General features: G+C 47.2%; 1 protein-coding gene across 1 annotated transcript in view; it reads right to left on the reverse strand.

The window, feature by feature from the left end:
• CLIC5 (chloride intracellular channel 5) overlaps window positions 1-16,896 on the reverse strand; it is a 150,497-nt gene extending 133,601 nt beyond the window's left edge. The window contains exon 1 of the mRNA XM_066596275.1: window positions 16,244-16,896. Within this exon, the coding sequence (XP_066452372.1) occupies window positions 16,244-16,735 (492 nt within the window). The 5' untranslated portion in view covers window positions 16,736-16,896. The remainder of the gene's footprint in view (window positions 1-16,243) is intronic.
• Between the last annotated feature and the right edge of the window lie 2,683 nt (window positions 16,897-19,579).

Consider the following 19,579-nt stretch of genomic DNA (forward strand, 5'->3'; position numbering starts at 1 on the left):
TAACATCCGAGTATTATAAGATCTTCAAGGACCTCTTGAGTCCCCTCTTGATGGAGGTATTCAATGACTGTCTTTCCTTGGGCACTCTGCCAAAGTCAATGAGGAGGTCGGCCTTGATCATTCTGTCAAAGGGTAAAGACTCGAGCCGTATTGAGAACCGGCGTCCCATAGCGCTTCTCAATACGGACAGGAAGGTTCTGGCAAAAGTGCTGTTTAATCGGCTGGTGAAGTTTGCACCCCGGCTCCTCTCGGGGGCACAGCATTGCTCTGTTCCAGGCCGTAGCACCTTTAGCGCTGTTCTCGGTGTCTGGGAGGCAGTGGAGCAGGGTAGGGCTGGTCACTGGGAGGGGTATTTGCTGTCCTTGGATCAGGCCAAAGCGTTTGATCGGGTTAATCATGAGTACCTCTGGTCAGTCCTTGTAAGATATGGCCTGCCAGTGGGTTTTGTTGATTGGCTGCGAACATTGTATGCAGGGGCTAAGACTTTCCCGCTGGTAAACGGTTGGCCCGGCCGCCCTTTTGAGGTGGTGTCCGGCGTCCGCCAGGGCTGTCCTCTAAGTCCCCTGTTGTATGCGTTTGCGATAGATCCCTTCCTTAGGAGGGTTGATTGTGGACCTATAGCAGGGGTTGGGATGAACCAGGCGACGCCGGAGGCTACTCTGAGGGCAGTGGCATATGCCGATGATGTCACGCTCTTCGTGTCCTCGAGAGAGAGGAGGCGGAGTTTGTGGTGTCGGAGGTGGACCGCTACTCGGAAACTTCCGGGTCTATGGTCAACTGGGATAAGTGTGAAAGTCTCTGGTTAGGAAGGGGGGATCCTACGTTTGATCTCCCGGACACCCTTCCGGTACCCCAAACGTCAGCAAAAGTACTTGGCATCAAATGGGATTACCCCATGCAAAATTGGGTGGACAGGCTAGATGGTGCAACTCACAAGGTTCATCAGTGGAAGGGTTGGTCTTTGACCCTTCGGGAAAGAATTAGCCTGATCAAAACATACCTGCTCCCTTTATTCATCTACCTGGGCAGCGTATGCATTTTGCCAGAACCTCTCTGGACTCGGGTCTACAACCTGTTCTTCCTAATGTTGTGGGGGAACAGGTTGAACCTGATCAGGAGAGATGTTACATATCGCACGAGGAGACTAGGGGGGTTATCTATGGTCAACCCCGTGGTGTTTCTTGTAAACACCTTTTTTAAGATCAACATAGGCAACCTCTGGCAAGAGAGGGCTCCTCCGTGGGTTTACTGCCGGGGATGGTTTCGGCCCTTCTTCCAGGAATGGGAGACAGGAGGGCGAGTGAAGGACCTTCGCACGCAGCACGGTCATCTCCCGGCTTATGCTACCTTGGTTCTGAAGGTGATACGCCGGTGGGGTCTGGGGATGTGGGAGATCAGGACTCTGACGAGGAGGCTCCTCGACGAAAGAGTCCTGTTGACCCATTTCCAGAAGCCCCTGGCGCTCAAGGACTGCCCAAGTCGGGACCTGGAGGGAGGGTTACGTTTACTGAATTCAACCAGGGTCCCCTTGAAGTTTTGGGACTTGGCTTGGCGCTGCTTTCACGGGAGACTGTATGTAAGGGGTAACTTGAAGGCCAGGCCTCTGATTGACAGCGGTTGCCCCCATCAGGAGTGCAGCGACGTGCTGGAAAGCATGGAGCATTTCCTGCTTCAGTGCCCCTTTAATACAGAGGTATACCAACAGTTAGGGGTCTCCATAGGCTGACGTCAGCTGGCACACCTCTCCTATGCGCAGTGGTCTTATGGAGCCTTCAGAGGTCTCGGTGGCAGGGATCGCTGCACTTTATTCCTAGTTAGCCTAGTGGTCAGGTTCCACATCTGGAATGCACGGTGTTTAATCTCGACGGAGCTGAAAGTCCTCCCCGTGGATACGGTATGTAAGAACATCCTGGGTGACCTGGTGAAGGTGCGTTCTTTGGAGTATGAGAGGCTGGGCACATCTAAAGCTTCTCTCCTATGGAGAGGGCTTGTATTTTGTTAGGGACAGTGTTTTCTTAATTTTCTAGGGGCAGAGTAGGGAGAGAATAGGGACAGGATAGGGAGAGAGGAGAGATAGGGCAGGGACAGTTTTCCATGAAGGGTCAGACTGAGGGGCAGACTGAGGACAGTCTAGGGCAAATTAGGGAGAGAATAGGGAGACCTTTTTTTTAAATTCAAGGGATAGTACATTGTGATGTCTGTGCCCAGCTTATCACCTCCAATCCCGGTGGAGGGCTGTGAGTGCACCATGAAGCTTTTTGTTTTGATTTGGGCAAGATGGAGTGAAGTAGGGCTGCAGGTGAGCCGACCTTAGGCTTTCGGGTTATGTTAATATATCGTGTATGTCATGTATAATGGTTAATGTATGTTTATATGTATATATTCACGTTCTGGGTGGTAGTTAGGTTGGGTGGGGTGTTGGGGGGAGTGGTTTCACGCCTTGAGCCGTAGCCTGGCACGTCCTGAACATTGAACTCTGGGCACGGACTGGTGGAGTGGGCATGGCCCCCAGGCTGCGGCAGGCAGAGTGTTGTATAGTTTATATATATATATATATATTTAAAAAAAAAAAAAAAAAAAAACCCTGGTGTGGCTTGGCACGTCCTGAACTTTAGAACTCTGGGCACGGACTGGTGGAGCAGGCATGGCCCCCGAGCTGCACTGGGGACCCAAAAAAAAAATTCTTTAGTTATTTTTGTATGCCGGTTGGCTTGGTCTTTATTTTCATATTTTGTTAATTATTGGTATCTGTTATGTTTACGTTATTGCCTAATTTTGTTTATGATGGGGTTTCAGTGCGGCACGGCTGGACCTGTAGTTTTAGTTTTATTTTCTGGATAGCTGGATGCTCTTCTTTTAGGTATATTGTGTTATGTGTTGAGTGTGTGTGCGAGTGTACGGCAGGGGGGAGGGGGAGTCCAGACATGGGGTTTTCTTTTGTTTGTGGACCATGGACTCTGGGTGAAGGGCCTTATCTCTGTATACGGTTGTATTATTATTTACTATTGTTACAGTTTGCTTTTATTATGTTTTATACTTTTATAATAAAAGATCTACAGGATGTAACTCAGGATCAGTACAGGATAAGTAATGTATGTACACAGTGACTCCACCAGCAGAATAGTGAGTGCAGCTCTGGAGGATAATACAGGATGTAACTCAGGATCAGTACAGGATAAGTAATGTATGTACACAGTGACTCCACCAGCAGAATAATGAGTACAGCTCTGGACTATAATAGAGGATGAACTCAGGATCAGTACAGGATAAGCAATGTATGTACACAGTGACTCCACCAGCATAATAGTGAGTGCAGCTCTGGAGTATAATACAGCATGTAACTCAGGATCGGTACAGGATAAGTAATGCATGTACACAGTGCCTCCACCAGCAGAATAGTGAGTGCAGCTCAGGAATATAATGCAGGATGTAACTCATGATCAGTACAGGATAAATAACGTATGTACACAGTGACTCCACCAGCAGAATAGTGAGTGCAGCTCTGGGGTATAATACAGGATGTAACTCAGGATCGGTACAAGATAAGTAATGTATGTACACAGTGACTCCACCAGCAAAATAGTGAGTGCAGCTCTGGAACATAATGCAGGATCAATACAGGATAAGTATGGATGCACACTGTAGAATGGTGATAAATCCTGTGTAACTATAGCTTATAGAAGGAAGGAATGGAGTGGAGGCATTAGATAGCACTTGTTACAATACATCCTGTCCCACTCTTGACCTCAGCAGCCAACTTTCCTCCAACAAACAATATTCTTTGGTAATTCCAAGGGAGTTGACCGTGAGAGCTTGGTGTATTTGCAATGACTACAGCGCACAGATATAACACTGCAGGGGATGAAAGGTGCATGTTCTGACTTGTTTGAGTCCCAGTATTGGCGGTTCATGTCTATTGTATCCGCGATCCCTGATAATACAGTGTTATTTGACATAATCAGGGAAGGAGCCAGTGTACATAAGCAGTCCGCTGACTCGGAGCCATCCATTCAGCCCGGGTCACATGATTATTGGACTATACACAAGACGTCATTTCAATGATGATTGATAAGAACGAATAGTACGTTAGCAGGCTAGATTTATAGACTATGTTAAATTCAGAAAGTGACAGATAAATCACAATCGTGTTCACATCTGCGCTCGGATTTCTGTTTCTAATGCGCCTGAGTACAATCCCATAAACAGACTCACAAGCAGCTGCCCAACCAAAGCAAACAGAAGCTAAAGTTTCCAATTGTTTCACCGCTCAGTTAGTTCGATCTGTAGGAAAATGAAACAATTAGACTCGGTCTGTTTCAGTTTGGCATCTATTTTAGAGATGAGCGAATGTACTCGTCCGAGCTTGATACTCGTTCGAGTATTAGCGTGTTCGAGATGCTCGTTACTCGTGACGAGTACCACGCGATGTTCGGGTTACTTTCACTTTCATCTCTGAGACATTAGCGCGCTTTTCTGGCCAATTGAAAGACAGGGAAGGCATTACAACTTCCCCCTGCGACGTTCAAGCCCTATACCACCCCCCTGCAGTGAGTGGCTGGGGAGATCAGGTGTCACCCGAGTATAAAAATCGGCCCCTCCCGCGGCTCGCCTCAGATGCGTTGTGAGATAGCTGAGGGACAGTGCTGTTGGTGCCGGAGCTGCTATAGGGAGAGCGTTAGGAGTTATTTTAGGCTTCAAGAAGACCCCAACAGTCCTTCTTAGGGCCACATCTAACCGTGTGCAGTAGTGTGGAGGCTGCTTTTAGCAGTGTTGCACATTTTTTTTTTTTTTGGTATATCGGCCGTGCAGAGCATTGCGCCCTGCAGTAATAGTCCAGGGACAGAAGTGTGGAGGCAGGGAGAGCGTTAGGAGTTATTGTAGGCTTCAAGAACCCCAACGGTCCTTCTTAGGGCCACATCTAACCGTGTGCAGTAGTGTGGAGGCTGCTTTTAGCAGTGTTGCACATTTTTTTTTTTTTTTTTGGTATATCGGCCGTGCAGAGCATTGCGCCCTGCAGTAATACTCCAGGGACAGAATTGTGTAGGCAGGGACAAAAGACATATATTATTGATTGAATATACGCAGTGGTCCTTTTGAAAAAAATATTGGAAAAAAATCTATTTGGCCTGCCTGTCACTGTGCTCAGTGTTCTGGGTCCGTGTCTGCTGGGGGTAGTAGTTCTCCAAATAAATACGCAGCCAGCTAAGTGTTACAGCAGGCGTGCGCCAAATTATTTCCTGGGGTTCCGTAAACGAAGTCAGCCTCCAACCACAGGCCAATAAGCGGCACATTTAATTACAGCGTTCTGTTTCTGCACTACTGCTAATACACCATGCTGAGGGGTAGGGGTAGGCCTATAGGACATAGACGCGGAGGCCCAAGTCAGGGTGTGGGCACAGGCCGAGTCAGTGCGGTGTCCAGGGGTAGAGGCAGGGCCAGACCGAATAATCCACCAACTGGTTCCCAAAGCGCCCCCTCACGCCATGCCACCCTGCAGAGGTCAAGGTGCTCTACGGTGTGGCAGTTTTTCACAGAGACGCCTGACGACCGACGAACAGTGGTGTGAAACCTTTGTCGCGCCAAGATCAGCTGGGGAGGCACCACCACCAGCATGCGCAGGCATATGATGGCCAAGCACCCCACAAGGTGGGACGATGCCCGTTCACCACCTCCGGTTTGCACCACTGCCTCTCCCCCTGTGCCCCAACCTGCCACTGAGATCCAACCCCCCTCTGAGGACACAGGCAGTACCGTCTCCTGGCCTGCACCCACACCCTCACCTCCACTGTCCTCGGCCCCATCCAGCAATGTCTCTCAGCGTAGCGTCCAAACGTCGCTAGCGCCACAGTTTGAGCGCAAGCGCAAGTACGACGCCACGCACCCGCACGCTCAGGCGTTAAACGTGCACATTGCAAAATTGATCAGCCTAGAGATGCTGCCGTATAGGCTTGTGGAAACGGAGGCTTTCAAAAGCATGATGGCGGCGGCGGCCCCACGCTACTCGGTTCCCAGTCGCCACTACTTTTCCCGATGTGCCGTCCCAGGCCTGCACGACCACGTCTCCCGCAACATTGTACGTGCCCTCACCAACGCGGTTACTGCCAAGGTCCACTTAACAACAGACACGTGGACAAGCACAGGCGGGCAGGGCCACTATATCCCCCTGACGGCACATTGGGTGAATTTAGTGGAGGCTGGGACAGAGTCAGAGCCTGGGACCGCTCACGTCCTACCCACCCCTCCGAATTGCGTGCCCCAGCTCGGTGGTGGTATCTGCGGGGGTGTATGCTTCCTCCACTAAACCACCCTCCTCCTCCTTCTCCTACGCAACCTCTGTCTCGCAATCAAGATGTGTCAGCAGCAGCAGCACGTCGCCAGCAGTCGGTGTCACGCGGCGTGGCAGCACAGCGGTGGGCAAGCATCAGCAGGCCGTGCTGAAACTACTCAGCTTAGGAGAGAAGAGCCACACGGCCCACGAACTGCTGCAGGGTCTGACAGAGCAGACCGACCGCTGGCTTGCGCTGCTGAGCCTCCAACCGGGCATGGTCGTGTGTGACAACGGCCGTAACCTGGTGGCGGCTCTGCAGCTTGGCAGCCTCACGCACGTGCCATGCCTGGCCCATGTCTTTAATTTGGTGGTTCAGCGCTTTCTGAAAAGCTACCCCCACTTGTCATACCTGCTCGGAAAGGTGCGCCAGCTCTGTGCACATTTCCGCAAATCCCACACGCACGCTGCCATCCTGCGGACCCTGCAACATCGGTTTAATCTGCCAGTGCACCGACTGCTGTGCGACGTGCCCACACAGTGGAACTCTACGCTCCACATGTTGGCCAGACTCTATGAGCAGCGTAGAGCTATAGTGGAGTACCAACTCCAACATGGGCGGCGTAGTGGGAGTCAGCCTCCTCAATTATTTACAGAAGAGTGGGCCTGGTTAGCAGCCATCTGCCAGGTCCTTGGAAAATTTGAGGAGTCTACCCAGATGGTGAGCGGGGATGCTGCAATCATTAGCGTCACCATTCCTCTGCTATGCCTCTTGAGAAGTTCCCTGCAAAGCATAAAGGCAGACGCTTTGCGCTCGGAAACGGAGGCGGGGGAAGACAGTATGTCGCTGGATAGTAAGAGCAACCTCATGTCTATATCTCAGCGCGTTGAGGAGGAGGGGGAGGAGCATGAGGAGGAGGGGGAAGAGACAGCTTGGCCTACTGCTGAGGGTACAGATGCAGCTTGCCTGTCATCCTTTCAGCGTGTATGGCCAGAGGAGGAGGAGGAGGAGGAGGAGGATCCTGAAAGTGATCTTCCGAGTGAGGACAGCCATGTGTTGCGTACAGGTACCCTGGCACACATGGCTGACTTCATGCACAGCGTCTGGTAAGCCAGCCTTTTAAATTTTTATATAAATTGACTGAGTGTAATTGTATTATTGAGCTTGAAAAAGGCGACTTATAAGTCGCAGAAACGCGTAGCTCAGATTGTTGGTTAGAATATATATGTAATAAAATTGATTAAGCTAAAGCAATCAATTTACTTCCGTTCCTGCTTTTTCCCGTGAGCGCAAGGCTTGTTTTTTCTTTTCCTTCCTTGAATGGCTGACTTCATGTTAGGATGCCTTTCTCGTGACCCTCGCGTTACACGCATTCTGGCCACTACGGATTACTGGGTGTACACACTGCTCGATCCACAGTATAAGGAGAGCCTTTGCACTCTCATTCCCGAAGAGGAAAGGGGTTCGAGAATGATGCTATACCACAGGGCGCTGGTGGACAAACTGATGGTAAACTTCCCATTCGACAGCGCTAGTGGCCGAAGGCGCATTTCCGTGGCCCAGGTAGCAGGGGAGGCGCAGAGATCAGGCAGCATGTACAGCGCAGGCAGGGGAACACTCTCTAAGGCCTTTGACAGCTTTATGGCTCACCAGCAAGACTGTGTCACCGGTCCCCAGTCAAGGCTGAGTTGGCGGGAGCACTGTAAAAGGATGGTGAGGGAGTACGTAGCCGATTGCAGCACCGTCCTCGGTGACGCCTCTGCCCCCTACAACTACTGGGTGTTGAAGTTGGACACGTGGCCTGAACTCGCGCTGTATGCCCTGGAGGTGCTTGCTTGTCCTGCGGCTAGCGTCTTGTCAGAGAGTGTGTTTAGTGGGGCTGGGGGAATCATCACGGATAAGCGTACCCACCTGTCAACCGACAGTGCCGACAGGCTTACACTCATCAAGATGAACAAAGCCTGGATTTCACCAGACTTCTCTTCTCCACCAGCGGACAGCAGCGATACCTAAGCAATACGTAGGCTGCACCCGCGGATGGAAGCATCGTTCTCTATCACCATCCAAAACGGGGACCTTTTTGCTTCATCAATCTGTGTATAATATTCCTCCTCCTCCTCCTGCTCCTCCTCCTGAAACCTCACGTAATCACGCCGAACGTGCAATTTTTCTTAGGCCCACAAGGCTCAGTCATATAATTTTTCTAAACAATTTTTATACGTTTGAATGCTCATTAAAGCGTTGAAACTTTCACCTCAACCAATTTTTATTTTAACTGGGCTGCCTCCAGGCCTAGTTACCAATTAAGCCACATTAACCAAAGCCATTAATGGGTTTCACCTGCCCTCTCGGTTGGGCATGGGCAATTTTTCTCAGGTACATTAGTACTGTTGGTACACCAATTTTTGTGGGCCCTCGCCTACAGTGTAATCCAATAAATTTTTGGCCCACCTGCATTACAGCTGACATAACATCAGCTGTGATGGGCAATGCAATGGGATATATTTATGTACCGCCGGTGGGTTCCAGGGAGCCACCCATGCTGTGGGTGCACACGGAATTCCCATTGCGGAGTTGTACCTGCCTGTGACTATATATAAAAAAACGCGGTCTGACTGGGGCATGCAGACACCTTGACAGAATGAATAGTGTGTGGCACATAGGTTCCCCATTGCTATGCCCACGTGTGCAGCTCCAGATGGAGGTGGCACAGGATTGGATTTCTCATTGCTTCTGTACAGCATTGTGGGCTATCGCCCCGCCCCTTTTAAAGAGGGTCGCTGCCTAGCCGTGCCAACCCTCTGCAGTGTGTGCCTGGTTTTCCTGTGGCAGACGCACTTATAAATAGACATGAGGGTGGCGTGGCATGAGGGCAGCTGAAGGCTGGGCAGGGACAGTTTGGTGTGCGCTGTGGACACTGGGTCGTGGGGGGGATTTGGCAGCATGTAACCCAGGAGAAGTGGCAGCGGAGTGTCATGCAGGCAGTGATTGTGCTTTGTTGGAGGTAGTGTGGTGCTTAGCTAAGGTATGCATTGCTAATGAGGGCTTTTCAGATGTAAAAGTTGTTGGGGGGGGGGGCCCACTCTTGCTGCTATTGTGGCTTAATAGTGGGACCTGTGAACTTGAGATGCAGCCCAACATGTAGCCCCTCGCCTGCCCTATCCGTTTCTGTGTCGTTCCCATCACTTTCTTGAATTGCCCCGATTTTCACAAATGAAAACCTTAGCGAGCATCAGCGATATACAAAAATGCTCGGGTCGCCCATTGACTTCAATGGGGTTCGTTACTCGAAACGAACCCTCGAGCATCGCGAAAAATTTGTCTCGAGTAAAGAGCACCCGAGTATTTTGGTGCTCGCTCATCTCTAATCTATTTGTATCCCTTTTAATAGATCTGTTTTTTAGACCAGTGTCGTATACCTGTTTGCATGCGCATTATTTTTGTGGAACAAATAATGCTTTTTTGCGTGCGTATCGCTGCATTTTACTGTACTTTTTCGTGCGCAAGGCATGTTCATTCGTGTGCGACAAAAAAATATGCACTGATTGAAATGCTGATTAGTCTAGAATAAGTTCTAGATATCATTTTTTTCTTGCAGAATTACGCAGTGTTTCACGCATCTCCTAGCATATTTTGCGCGCATGTTAGCGTCCCCATTGACTTCTTTAGGGACTTTTTGTGTGCAAATGCTCAGGAAAATAGAGCATTCTGCATTTGTTTGCCAATCGAAATACGCAGGAAAGTACGCGCATATGAACAAACCTATTAAAATCAATGGGTTCTATTCTGTGCTTATTGCGCATGCAAATACACCTGTGCGACGCCAGCCACAGTGTCAATAATTTTACTTCCAGTTTCCTTCTGAGCATGTGCAGAAGAAAAATCAATCTGTTGAACGGAGCAAAGATGATGGGTACAAACAAAAGACCTTCCGTTTGCATCTGTTCTCTATTGACAACAATGAGAAAAAAGTGGAAGACTACTTTCCGTCAAGTTTCACATTTTTGGGAAGAAAAAATTGCGCAGCAGACTACGGTATTGTTTCTGAGAAAGAAGAAATGGAGACCTGGGACAATAGGCACAGACCATGTTCTCTAAAACCCCATTGAAATCAATGGAAAAATTTACAGAAATGTTTCTGATTTTTGGTGCCTATGATGAAACAGAAAAGGGGAAACTCTGAACACAGGTGTGAACAGGGCTTAGCCGAAAATTTCTGTTGTGACACCCCTTACCCCTATGTCACTCTCCCAGGGGTCCAGGAAGTTCATATACGGTATGAGGACCTGTTGGTGGGGTCTTCATGTAACGATGGAAGGCGCCCTGTCGGTTTTATTGTGTATAACTGTTTATACTGGATGTAACTGTTTCTTTAAGTTTTGTGTCCCCAGCTCCCAGTCTTGAGCGACGGATGGTGCAGAGCGGGAACAGCGGAGGAGGGCCCGGTTGTTGCAAGGATGATAACAGGGCTGAGGGTTCAGGAAGGTATGACACACGTTAGTTTGGTCTAAGAAGAAGGCTGCTGTTTTGTGTGAATGTAACAGGGTAAGCATTTTCTGCTGTGTGGAGGTTGTTTGTGATAATTTTGCCTTAATTTGTGAATTTGACTCTGTGACTTTAGGAGGGGGAGGACACAGGATGCACAGATTTTCTTTGAAACCCTGGAGCAGCATCTAAAAAGGGCGGAGTGCAGCTAAAGTGTAGTGTCTGCAGCGAGGACAGCTAAAGTGTAGTGTCTGCAGCGAGGACAGCTAAAGTGTACAATGTGACGCCCATGATTTCCAATGCGTTCTTTCACATGAGCGATGTTTTGTAGTGAGATTTTGTAGCCCGTGTGGATGCAGCCTAAAACAGATTTATCGTGGCCCACACAAATGATCCTATTACCGACGAAAGCTCATCAGAGTACTATGACTCCGTGTTGGGCCGGAACTGGTATGCAAACCAACACTGTACTAGCTCCACCGTCTCTCGTGGCCCAAGGGAAACTCCAACCTGATCCGCACCACCATGTTAAAAGAAGGCCAGGGTTGCAAACCACATCGGTCTTATTGAAGCCACATGAGACGGAAACAAATCTAAAAATGTGATCTGCTGTCCACGACTAAGCAAAGCTGCACCATCCAAAAGTCAGGTCCAGCACAGAGAAATCCATACGACAAGCGAAGTGTTCTTACAATAAAGGTTTCCAGCAATTATGTGGTCCCCACCTGTTGATATGCCAAAACAAGGCCAGGCTTTGGAAAAGCCTGTGACTGGGCTTTTGCTCAATGGTACCTAGTGGAAATGCGATGCAACCCTGATCCAATGCCAAGCCCAGCAATCTTCCCAGAAGCAGTAAGTCTATGCCCTTCCTGTCTGAGGTTTCCCCGGCTGGGGATCCTCTTCATTCACACTGCAAAGCCACCTTTTGTAAAAGGGAATCTGTCAGTTCCTGGGAGCCCCATAAACTAAAGTTCTGTGTTCCTAGGAGCTGAATGTGACTATTATACGCTTATTGTCAAAAACAATCCCTTCGCTAGAAGTTGTCGGAATAAAACTTCCCCTGTGTGATTGTAACATTGTTATTGTAAGTGATTACAATATCAGAGCAGGAGTATCATTATAATGGAGAACTGACCCCTTGCACGAAGTCTCTAGTACCCTGTTGTACCATGTCTAGCTTGGATACAGGATGTGATATGGGCAGGCATGGAGGCTCTAGTACCCTGTTGTACCACCGCTTGCTTGGATACAAGATGGGATATGGCCAGGCATGGAGGCCATAGTACCCTGTTGTAACGCCTCTAGCTTGGATACAAGATGTGATACAGGTGGGCATGGAGGCTCGAGTACCCTGTTGTACCATCTCTACCTTGGATACAAGATGTGATATGGCCAGGCATGGAGGCTCTAGTACCCTGTTGTACGCTTCAAGCTTAGATACAGGATGTGATACGGGTGGGCATGGAGGCTCTAGTACCTTGTTATACTGCCTCTAGCTTGGATACAAGATGTGATACGGGCAGGCATAAAGGCTCTAGTACCCTGTTGTACTGCCTCTATCTTGGATACAAGAAGTGATACGGGCCGGTATGGAGGATCTAGTACCCTGTTGTACCACCCCTAGCTTGGATACAAGATGTGATACGGGCGGGCATGGTGGCTCTACTACCCTGTTGTACCTCCTCTAGCTTGGATACAGTATGTGATGCAGAGGGGAATGGAGGCTCTAGTACCTGTTGTACCACCTCTAGCTTAGATGCAACATGTTATACGGTCGTGCATGGTGGCTCTAGTACCCTGTTGTACCACCTCTAGCTTGGATACAAGATGTGATAGAGGAGGGCATGGAGGCTCTAGTACCCTGTTGTACCGCCTTTAGCTTGGATGCAAGATGTGACATGGGTGGGTATGGAGGCACACAGGTTCTGAATGGTATCCTGCGGTATATAGCTCCACATTTTCTGTAACTGAGCCTCTAGATCATGTAAACTTGTAGGCTGTTGAAGTTGGCATCCCAGATAGCCCCATACTTGTTCTATTGGCAATAAATCTGGCTACCGGGCAGGTCGTGGAAGCGTTACAATGTTGTGGAGACATTCAGCTGAATGGTGGGGCTGCTAGAAATTAGACTACTACCAATCTAATCTAATATTGATGGACTATCCTAATGATTGGCTATTGCTTTTGTTCTCCCAGAACGCCTTTAAAAAAATTACAATTGTGCAAATGTCTCTTTATTCTCATAAAAAGATCAGGAAGGTTATAGTTTCTCATTGAGAAGACCACCTAGTAGGCATGAAGAGACATACAAGGCCATCCAATGCTCCTCTGGGAAATGCTTCTCGTAAAAAATACACAACGCTTTACAATACAAAAAAACTGCACTTTCCCAGAACTTTGTCCTCCTGACATTCACCATATATCTCTGAGGTTGTAAATAATAATATACTATCATGTATTGGGAATAACTATTACAGACCTCACCTTCAGCAAGATGGTAAATACCAATCTCAGTGCATATGGAGGCTCCGCTATCACGTCCATTACTTGCGGCATATAACTACCGTATATACTCAAGTATTAGCCGACTCGAGCATAAGCCAAGTCAATATGGTTTACCACAAAAAACTGGTAAAACTTATTGATTAGAGCATAAGCCTAGCTAAACTCGAGTATATAGTAGGTAAAAAAAAAAACTGCAATACTCCCCTCTAAGCCGGCGTCTGTGTCCCAGGTGCAATGCTGTCCCCAGCGGTGCAGCAAGCTGCTTCAGACTTCTCCCCACTGTCATCTCCCTGGCTCGGTTTTCAATTCCCTCACCGTCAGCGCTGTGTAACTAAGCACTGTGATTGGCTGTGAATGATCGAGCACCAGCTGTGATTGGCTGGCGCTCGATCCATTCAGTGAATGACATCACTGAATGGCTGTAATTGGTTTATCGAGGGCTAGCTGTGATTGGCTGGCGCTCAATCCAATCACAACGCTTAGTTACACAGCCCTGACGGCGGGGGAATTCAAAATCGAGCCAAGGAGATGACAGCAGGGAGAAGTCTGAAGCAGCTTGCCTTACTGCCGGGGAAACAATTGCTCCGGGGACACAGACAATGGCTGGGAGGTGAGTATTGCAGGGTTCTTTTTAACCTAGTATATACTCGAGTCTAGCTAGGCTTATACTCAAGTCAATAAGTTTTACCAGTTTTTTTGTGGTAAAACATATTGACTTGGCTTTATTCATCATAACATATACCGTATATACTCGAGTATTAGCCGACCCGAGCATAAGCCAATATTTATAGTTAAAGAATCAAAAAAATTGCCAAAAATAGCTCCCATAAACTTGTTTCAGCTTGAAGGGGTCCTCCGATTTGACAATCCCTAATTGTTATAAGGGTATTTGACAAGAAAATGACCATGAAGTGTCCTCCTGCTTGAACCCCAGCAATTAGAGATAATCTGTGGAGGAAACCTGGCAGTAAGTGTCCTGTTTCCCTGCTGCAGAAACGCAGTCCCAAGCTCTCGCTCATGATCTGAAGGTTGTGGGTTCAATCCCTGTGTGGTTCAAGGTTGACTCCGCCTTCCATCCTTTCGAGATCGGTAAAATAAATACCCAGCTTGGTGGGGGTAAAAGATGACTGGGGAAGGCAATGGCAAACCACCAAACAAAAACAGTCTGCCCAGAAAACGTCACACTGTGACATCACCCTAGGAGTCGGTCATGACTCGTTGCTTGCAGGGGACATTACCTTCCCTTCCCTGCAGAGCCCCCACAGGGTAAATGAAGGATTACACAATACCCATTCCCATTGGTTGTCTGTGTAATGCAAGACAGGACAGGCCCTCTAGAGAATGAGACACTCTAAATTGCTCAACACTCTGGCCAAAAGCTGAGGATTCTGAACAGAGGATTGCCCACTATTAGCTCAGAATTGCTTAATACAGTATATAACAATGGGGTTTCTAAGCCTGATAATCCCTTTTAATGCAATATACAGTATCCCTATTGAAATATTTGAAATGTATTATCGCCCCAAATTAGGTCATGATCTGGGCAATTAATGGGGTTGTCGAAGGCTCTTACTATTGATGAGCTATCTTCTGGTTCAGTCATCTATAGTTGATCAGTATGGCTCTGCTGTTCTGGATCAATGTCAATCAACTGTTCACCTGGCCAGCTACTAGTGTGGACACCGCTAGAAACTAATATCACTGTCTGTATTGCAGCAACCCAGGTTGATACTGGAGGAACAGTTCCCATTAAATCCAATGGGAGCTATACCTGCAGTACCAGCCCAGGCCACTGCAATGTTGACAGCACTGTCTGCACTGATGGGGGCCTGGAGAACCAGCTGCTTGGTATAGCTTTCGATCAGCAGACTCTTGTCGATCAGCTCCTGGTGGCGTATCCTGAGGATAGATCATTAATAGTAGAAGTCCCGGACAATCCCTTTAACCAATTTAGCAAGGCCTAAACATTGCTTAGCCTAAGTATGGATTGAGCTGAGATTAGATGGTCCATAGTGGTGATACCACAATTGTATAAGGACAGTGTTATTTATGGACTATAAATGGCTGCTCACAAGTAGTTATATGGCAATAACCAATAACTAGCAAACAGATGCAGGACAAGGATGTGGACATTGATGTCATTGATAGCTGAAGTTTAGAAGCTGTTAAGATGAGTTCCCCTTTCTAATCTGCAAGATGAGTAGAAAGCATGATCCAAAATTATATTTGGAATTGCTTATACCTTGGTAAAACAAAATTACAAGTACATCCATTTAAATGGGTTGTCCAAAACCACCTTTTCTCTATGATCTATTGAAGGTAATTGAGTTGATGCCTACCATTTGCAAATCTCCTCTATTAGCCAGAGTTGAGAGTTATGACGAAGAATAGCGTTCGATCTGGAAGACCCAACTGCCCCAAGATGCATTATACAAACCACTGATTTTGCATCATAGATAAAATCATCAGTCACTGAGTGGTTTCCCCAGTAATAACTATGGACCATCAGAGGTTCTGCCAGAAGGACTTCATTTTTATCTTAGCCCAGAGAGGGAGCTGCTCAAACCAAAGGAGTTATCCAAAGTTGACCACCCCTATGAATTACCATGGCAAATAACAGTCACTCCTATATTAATATGAAAGTTTACGGTTAATCTAAAGTATCTATGTCAAATCATCATGTAGACATCCCTACTAAATGGCAGGATTCGCAATAAATAAATGGGTGTCACAGTTGCCCATAATCAAAGCCACTGTTGTCTTGTTTTCCATACCTGGGCCTTGTTACAAAATTGAGCATTACAAATATTGTATCCCCCTACAATATCTTGAAGGTCCCACAAAGCAAACCCTGCCATGTTTCGTATGTCTAAGAGAATATGAAAAGGTGCAGGTCAAATTAGACAATACCTGCAATTGTATTTCAAAGAGCATTGAAGACACGTAAGGTGTTTCTCAAGGTTGACCACATTAGACACATTATCTACCTTGACGTAGAGACAGATGTCCGCTATTGGCGTTGTGTTGTCTACTTCATCATCGTCTTGGTGGTTGTTGTTCATTTGCCCAGTGGGATCCAGGACTCGTGTGTAGAGACCATGGGGTGGAACGTATTCTCGTGGAGAGGTGGGAGATGTTGGGTTTGATGAAGAGTTGATGTTCATTGGCAAAAATGATGATCTTGAAGTATGAGGAGAAGTCGGTGTTGTAGACAGTGGGGAAAGGGATGAACTACGGTTCGGTGGATTTTTCTCAATGACCAAGTGCAAATTAGGCTTGGTTAAGGGGCCGTCGTTCTCCTCGACTCCATACACATCATCTCCACCAGGTTGAGAAGATGGGTTGGTTGATGCACTGCTTAAAGGTCGTTCAGGACTCATATCCATACTGTCTGGACTACTAGGGATAGAATAGGTTCTCTCATCATTTATCCATGCCTGGGGAATTGTTGTCTCGTACAGATGTTCAGCCTCCTGCATGATGGACTCTTATAGACAACTGCTGATGGATCCCAGTCTTTAGGTGGAGCAGTAAATTTGCAGAATGGTTGCACAAGTCCTAATTCTTCTAATATCTGAAGGTCCAAGATACCAGCAAACTTTCCCAAGAATTTTCTAGATATATCAAGTAATCATTGACAAGTGTCCTCCCTTCTTCCTCCTCCTCTTGAACTACAGAGATCAATGTGCAAAGAAAAGGCTGACCATACGGATTATAAAGTGTGCCCAAGGGAGGGGCAGCCCGCACTGCTTACCTAGGAGCTGGGCACAACACGCACTCGTACATGCTCATCAGAGCAATGCTAAGCCTCCCTGATGCAACAGTTGCTATGTGTATGTGAATATATTAATTACAAGGTCCCTGATTGCAATTATGTGCCAGCGAGGGAGCAAAGAAGGAAGTAAATAAGTACAAAGTGTGCAGAGCAATGAGGATTCACTGACATATACAAAACGAGTAGACTAATACAGGACCATTGAAGATGGTTTTTTTTAAAGATTTTTTTTATGTTAGCTGGTTCTGTAAATAGCACCAGCCTAAGACCCGTATGTGGAACCAATGACGTCTATAGCAGCCTGAGATTCAGACGTCCATCAACATAGAAGGGGGAGCATTTTTAGTGGAAGAGGGAGGCAAAAAGCCCGAACCGCTGGCAGATGTGAACCACCCTTAGGCCGATCCGAAGCTAATTAACATACGGTACGGGAAGCCTTTCTGCAACTTTCTCTAGAGATGGGAGCCAGAGTACACAGAGGTATATTGCATTTAAGAGCGGAGTCATACAGACATATTTGAGCTCATAGAATACTCAGAGAATAGAACCCAATGACTTCAATAAGTTCGTTCACATTCGATTTTTTTTTTTTTTTTGCGTGGGCATTTTGCACACATGAAAAACATGCAGCATGCTCTACTTTTGTGTGCAATTGTGCACCAAAAATCCCCATAGAAGTCTATAGGGCGTGCGCCAATGAATATAAAATGTGCAAGGAGATGTGCAGGACGCTGCGCAATTCCAATAGAGAAAATGAACACTTCTGGAATCCATTAGGCTAAATAGCCATTTAAATTGGGGTGTGGTTGCAAAAAAACATGTACTGCAGGGCACAAAGTAAGATACGTGCGCAAATAAAAACATTCATAGCGCACATATATTGAATCTGCGTTTGTAGCAGTACCAACCATGACAGCTGGCACGCTAGGCATTACTACGCTATTTGTGTATCTTAGCCATTGATATTCACGTTGAATGGTCAGCCATGCTACGCAAATTTCATATGTGCAACATGTTCTCTCCGCAGCATGCTGACATGATATATACGGTGATCTTTGGGATTGGCGCTGCAGCAGACCTGGATTTGTCATGGCGTTCTTGAGAACTGAATAGCTTGTGCTTTGCTGGGGTTAAATATGCAGCAGGTTGACCTGCAGTCCCATGTAAGAGCTTTTCATATATTTCAGTATCATCATGAGTTGCTCCATAGGACGGTCTGTAACATCCCCATACTGTGGTCTTGAGGCCATGCCAGATTGTTGGAATTGCTGGAGTAAAAGATTGAGGATGACATGAATATTACCGCACACGAGCATCGTAGTCTACCTGGCTGATCATTAGCGGGTTTCATCTAGTTCCCTGCCCTCTCTGAACTTTGAGTTGACATATATGGAGCTTAATTATTATTATTGTCGTGGAGCGGGGGTGGATATTACCAGCTATATACTCTGCCCTAGCACGTTAGATTCTGACCTTGGGCACTGTCACTGTGCCAGGCAACATAAGTCATACCAGCCTGGAGTGGGGTTTTATCACTTCCACAGTCATTAATTGTTGGCAATTGCCCTTGTATTTGCATTCCCATTCTCCGGTGGGGGAGGGGGGTGGTGCTCTTCCTGGAGACAACAAGAGTCCTGCTCAGCTGTCTGTACTGAAGCCTGTAGAGGTTTGAAGAGCACTGATCACCAGGTATAAAATAATGAGCCCTTTCCTGCCCTAGACCACCAGGGAAGCGAACATTTATAACCCCTTCGCTGTCCTAGACCATTATGAATGCAGACATTAACCCCCTGAGCACCCTAAGTATATCACCATTAAACCTTTAGCTACATTCAACCACAACATATTACGACTTCATCCAGAGAAGTACACATATAAAACTTGATCAGGGGACCTAGTAATTCTAGGGGCTACCATCATTTATCTTGACCAGAGGTGCAGAACATGTGGCCCGCAATGCCATTCTGTGGCTCCAATCATCTGGACAGAGAAATGTCTGGCTGCTCACATGTAGTTTCCATATCTGGGTGGAAAGTGGGTGTGGCTTTCAGGAGGGCGTGGTCATCCCAAACCAAATGTAAATTAACTATAAACCGACCGGAAATGCTGAGTTTAGTAAATTTCACCCAAAGTCTCGACCCATTTGGCATTCTAAAAATATGAGTATATGAGTTAGACATCGTATATACATGCAGCTCTGTACAGTGTAGTTTATAGAACTATGAAACGCCAGGCCATTATCTCAACATCCATTATCCACAATGGAGAGAGGCACTTGCATTGTCTCCTCTTCTCTGGAGTGTTAATTGGGTGGAAGGAGACCCCCATTCTCCCAATAGGTGGGAGTCCTGGAAGTGGAACTTACTTCAATTTATTATGGCATATACTTCAGATATACCATAAATGTCCCAGATGGGACTATACTTGTAGCCCTTGGAAGTCGTTCAGTATGGTAATGTGGCCCTCAGACCAGAAAAGGTTTTTCACCCCGATCTAGTTGCTGCAATATTTAATTCTAGACATTATATAACAAGGTATCTGAATGATG

Source organism: Eleutherodactylus coqui, chromosome 1 (genome assembly GCF_035609145.1).
Source record: "Eleutherodactylus coqui strain aEleCoq1 chromosome 1, aEleCoq1.hap1, whole genome shotgun sequence".
NCBI classification, from domain to species: domain Eukaryota; kingdom Metazoa; phylum Chordata; class Amphibia; order Anura; family Eleutherodactylidae; genus Eleutherodactylus; species Eleutherodactylus coqui.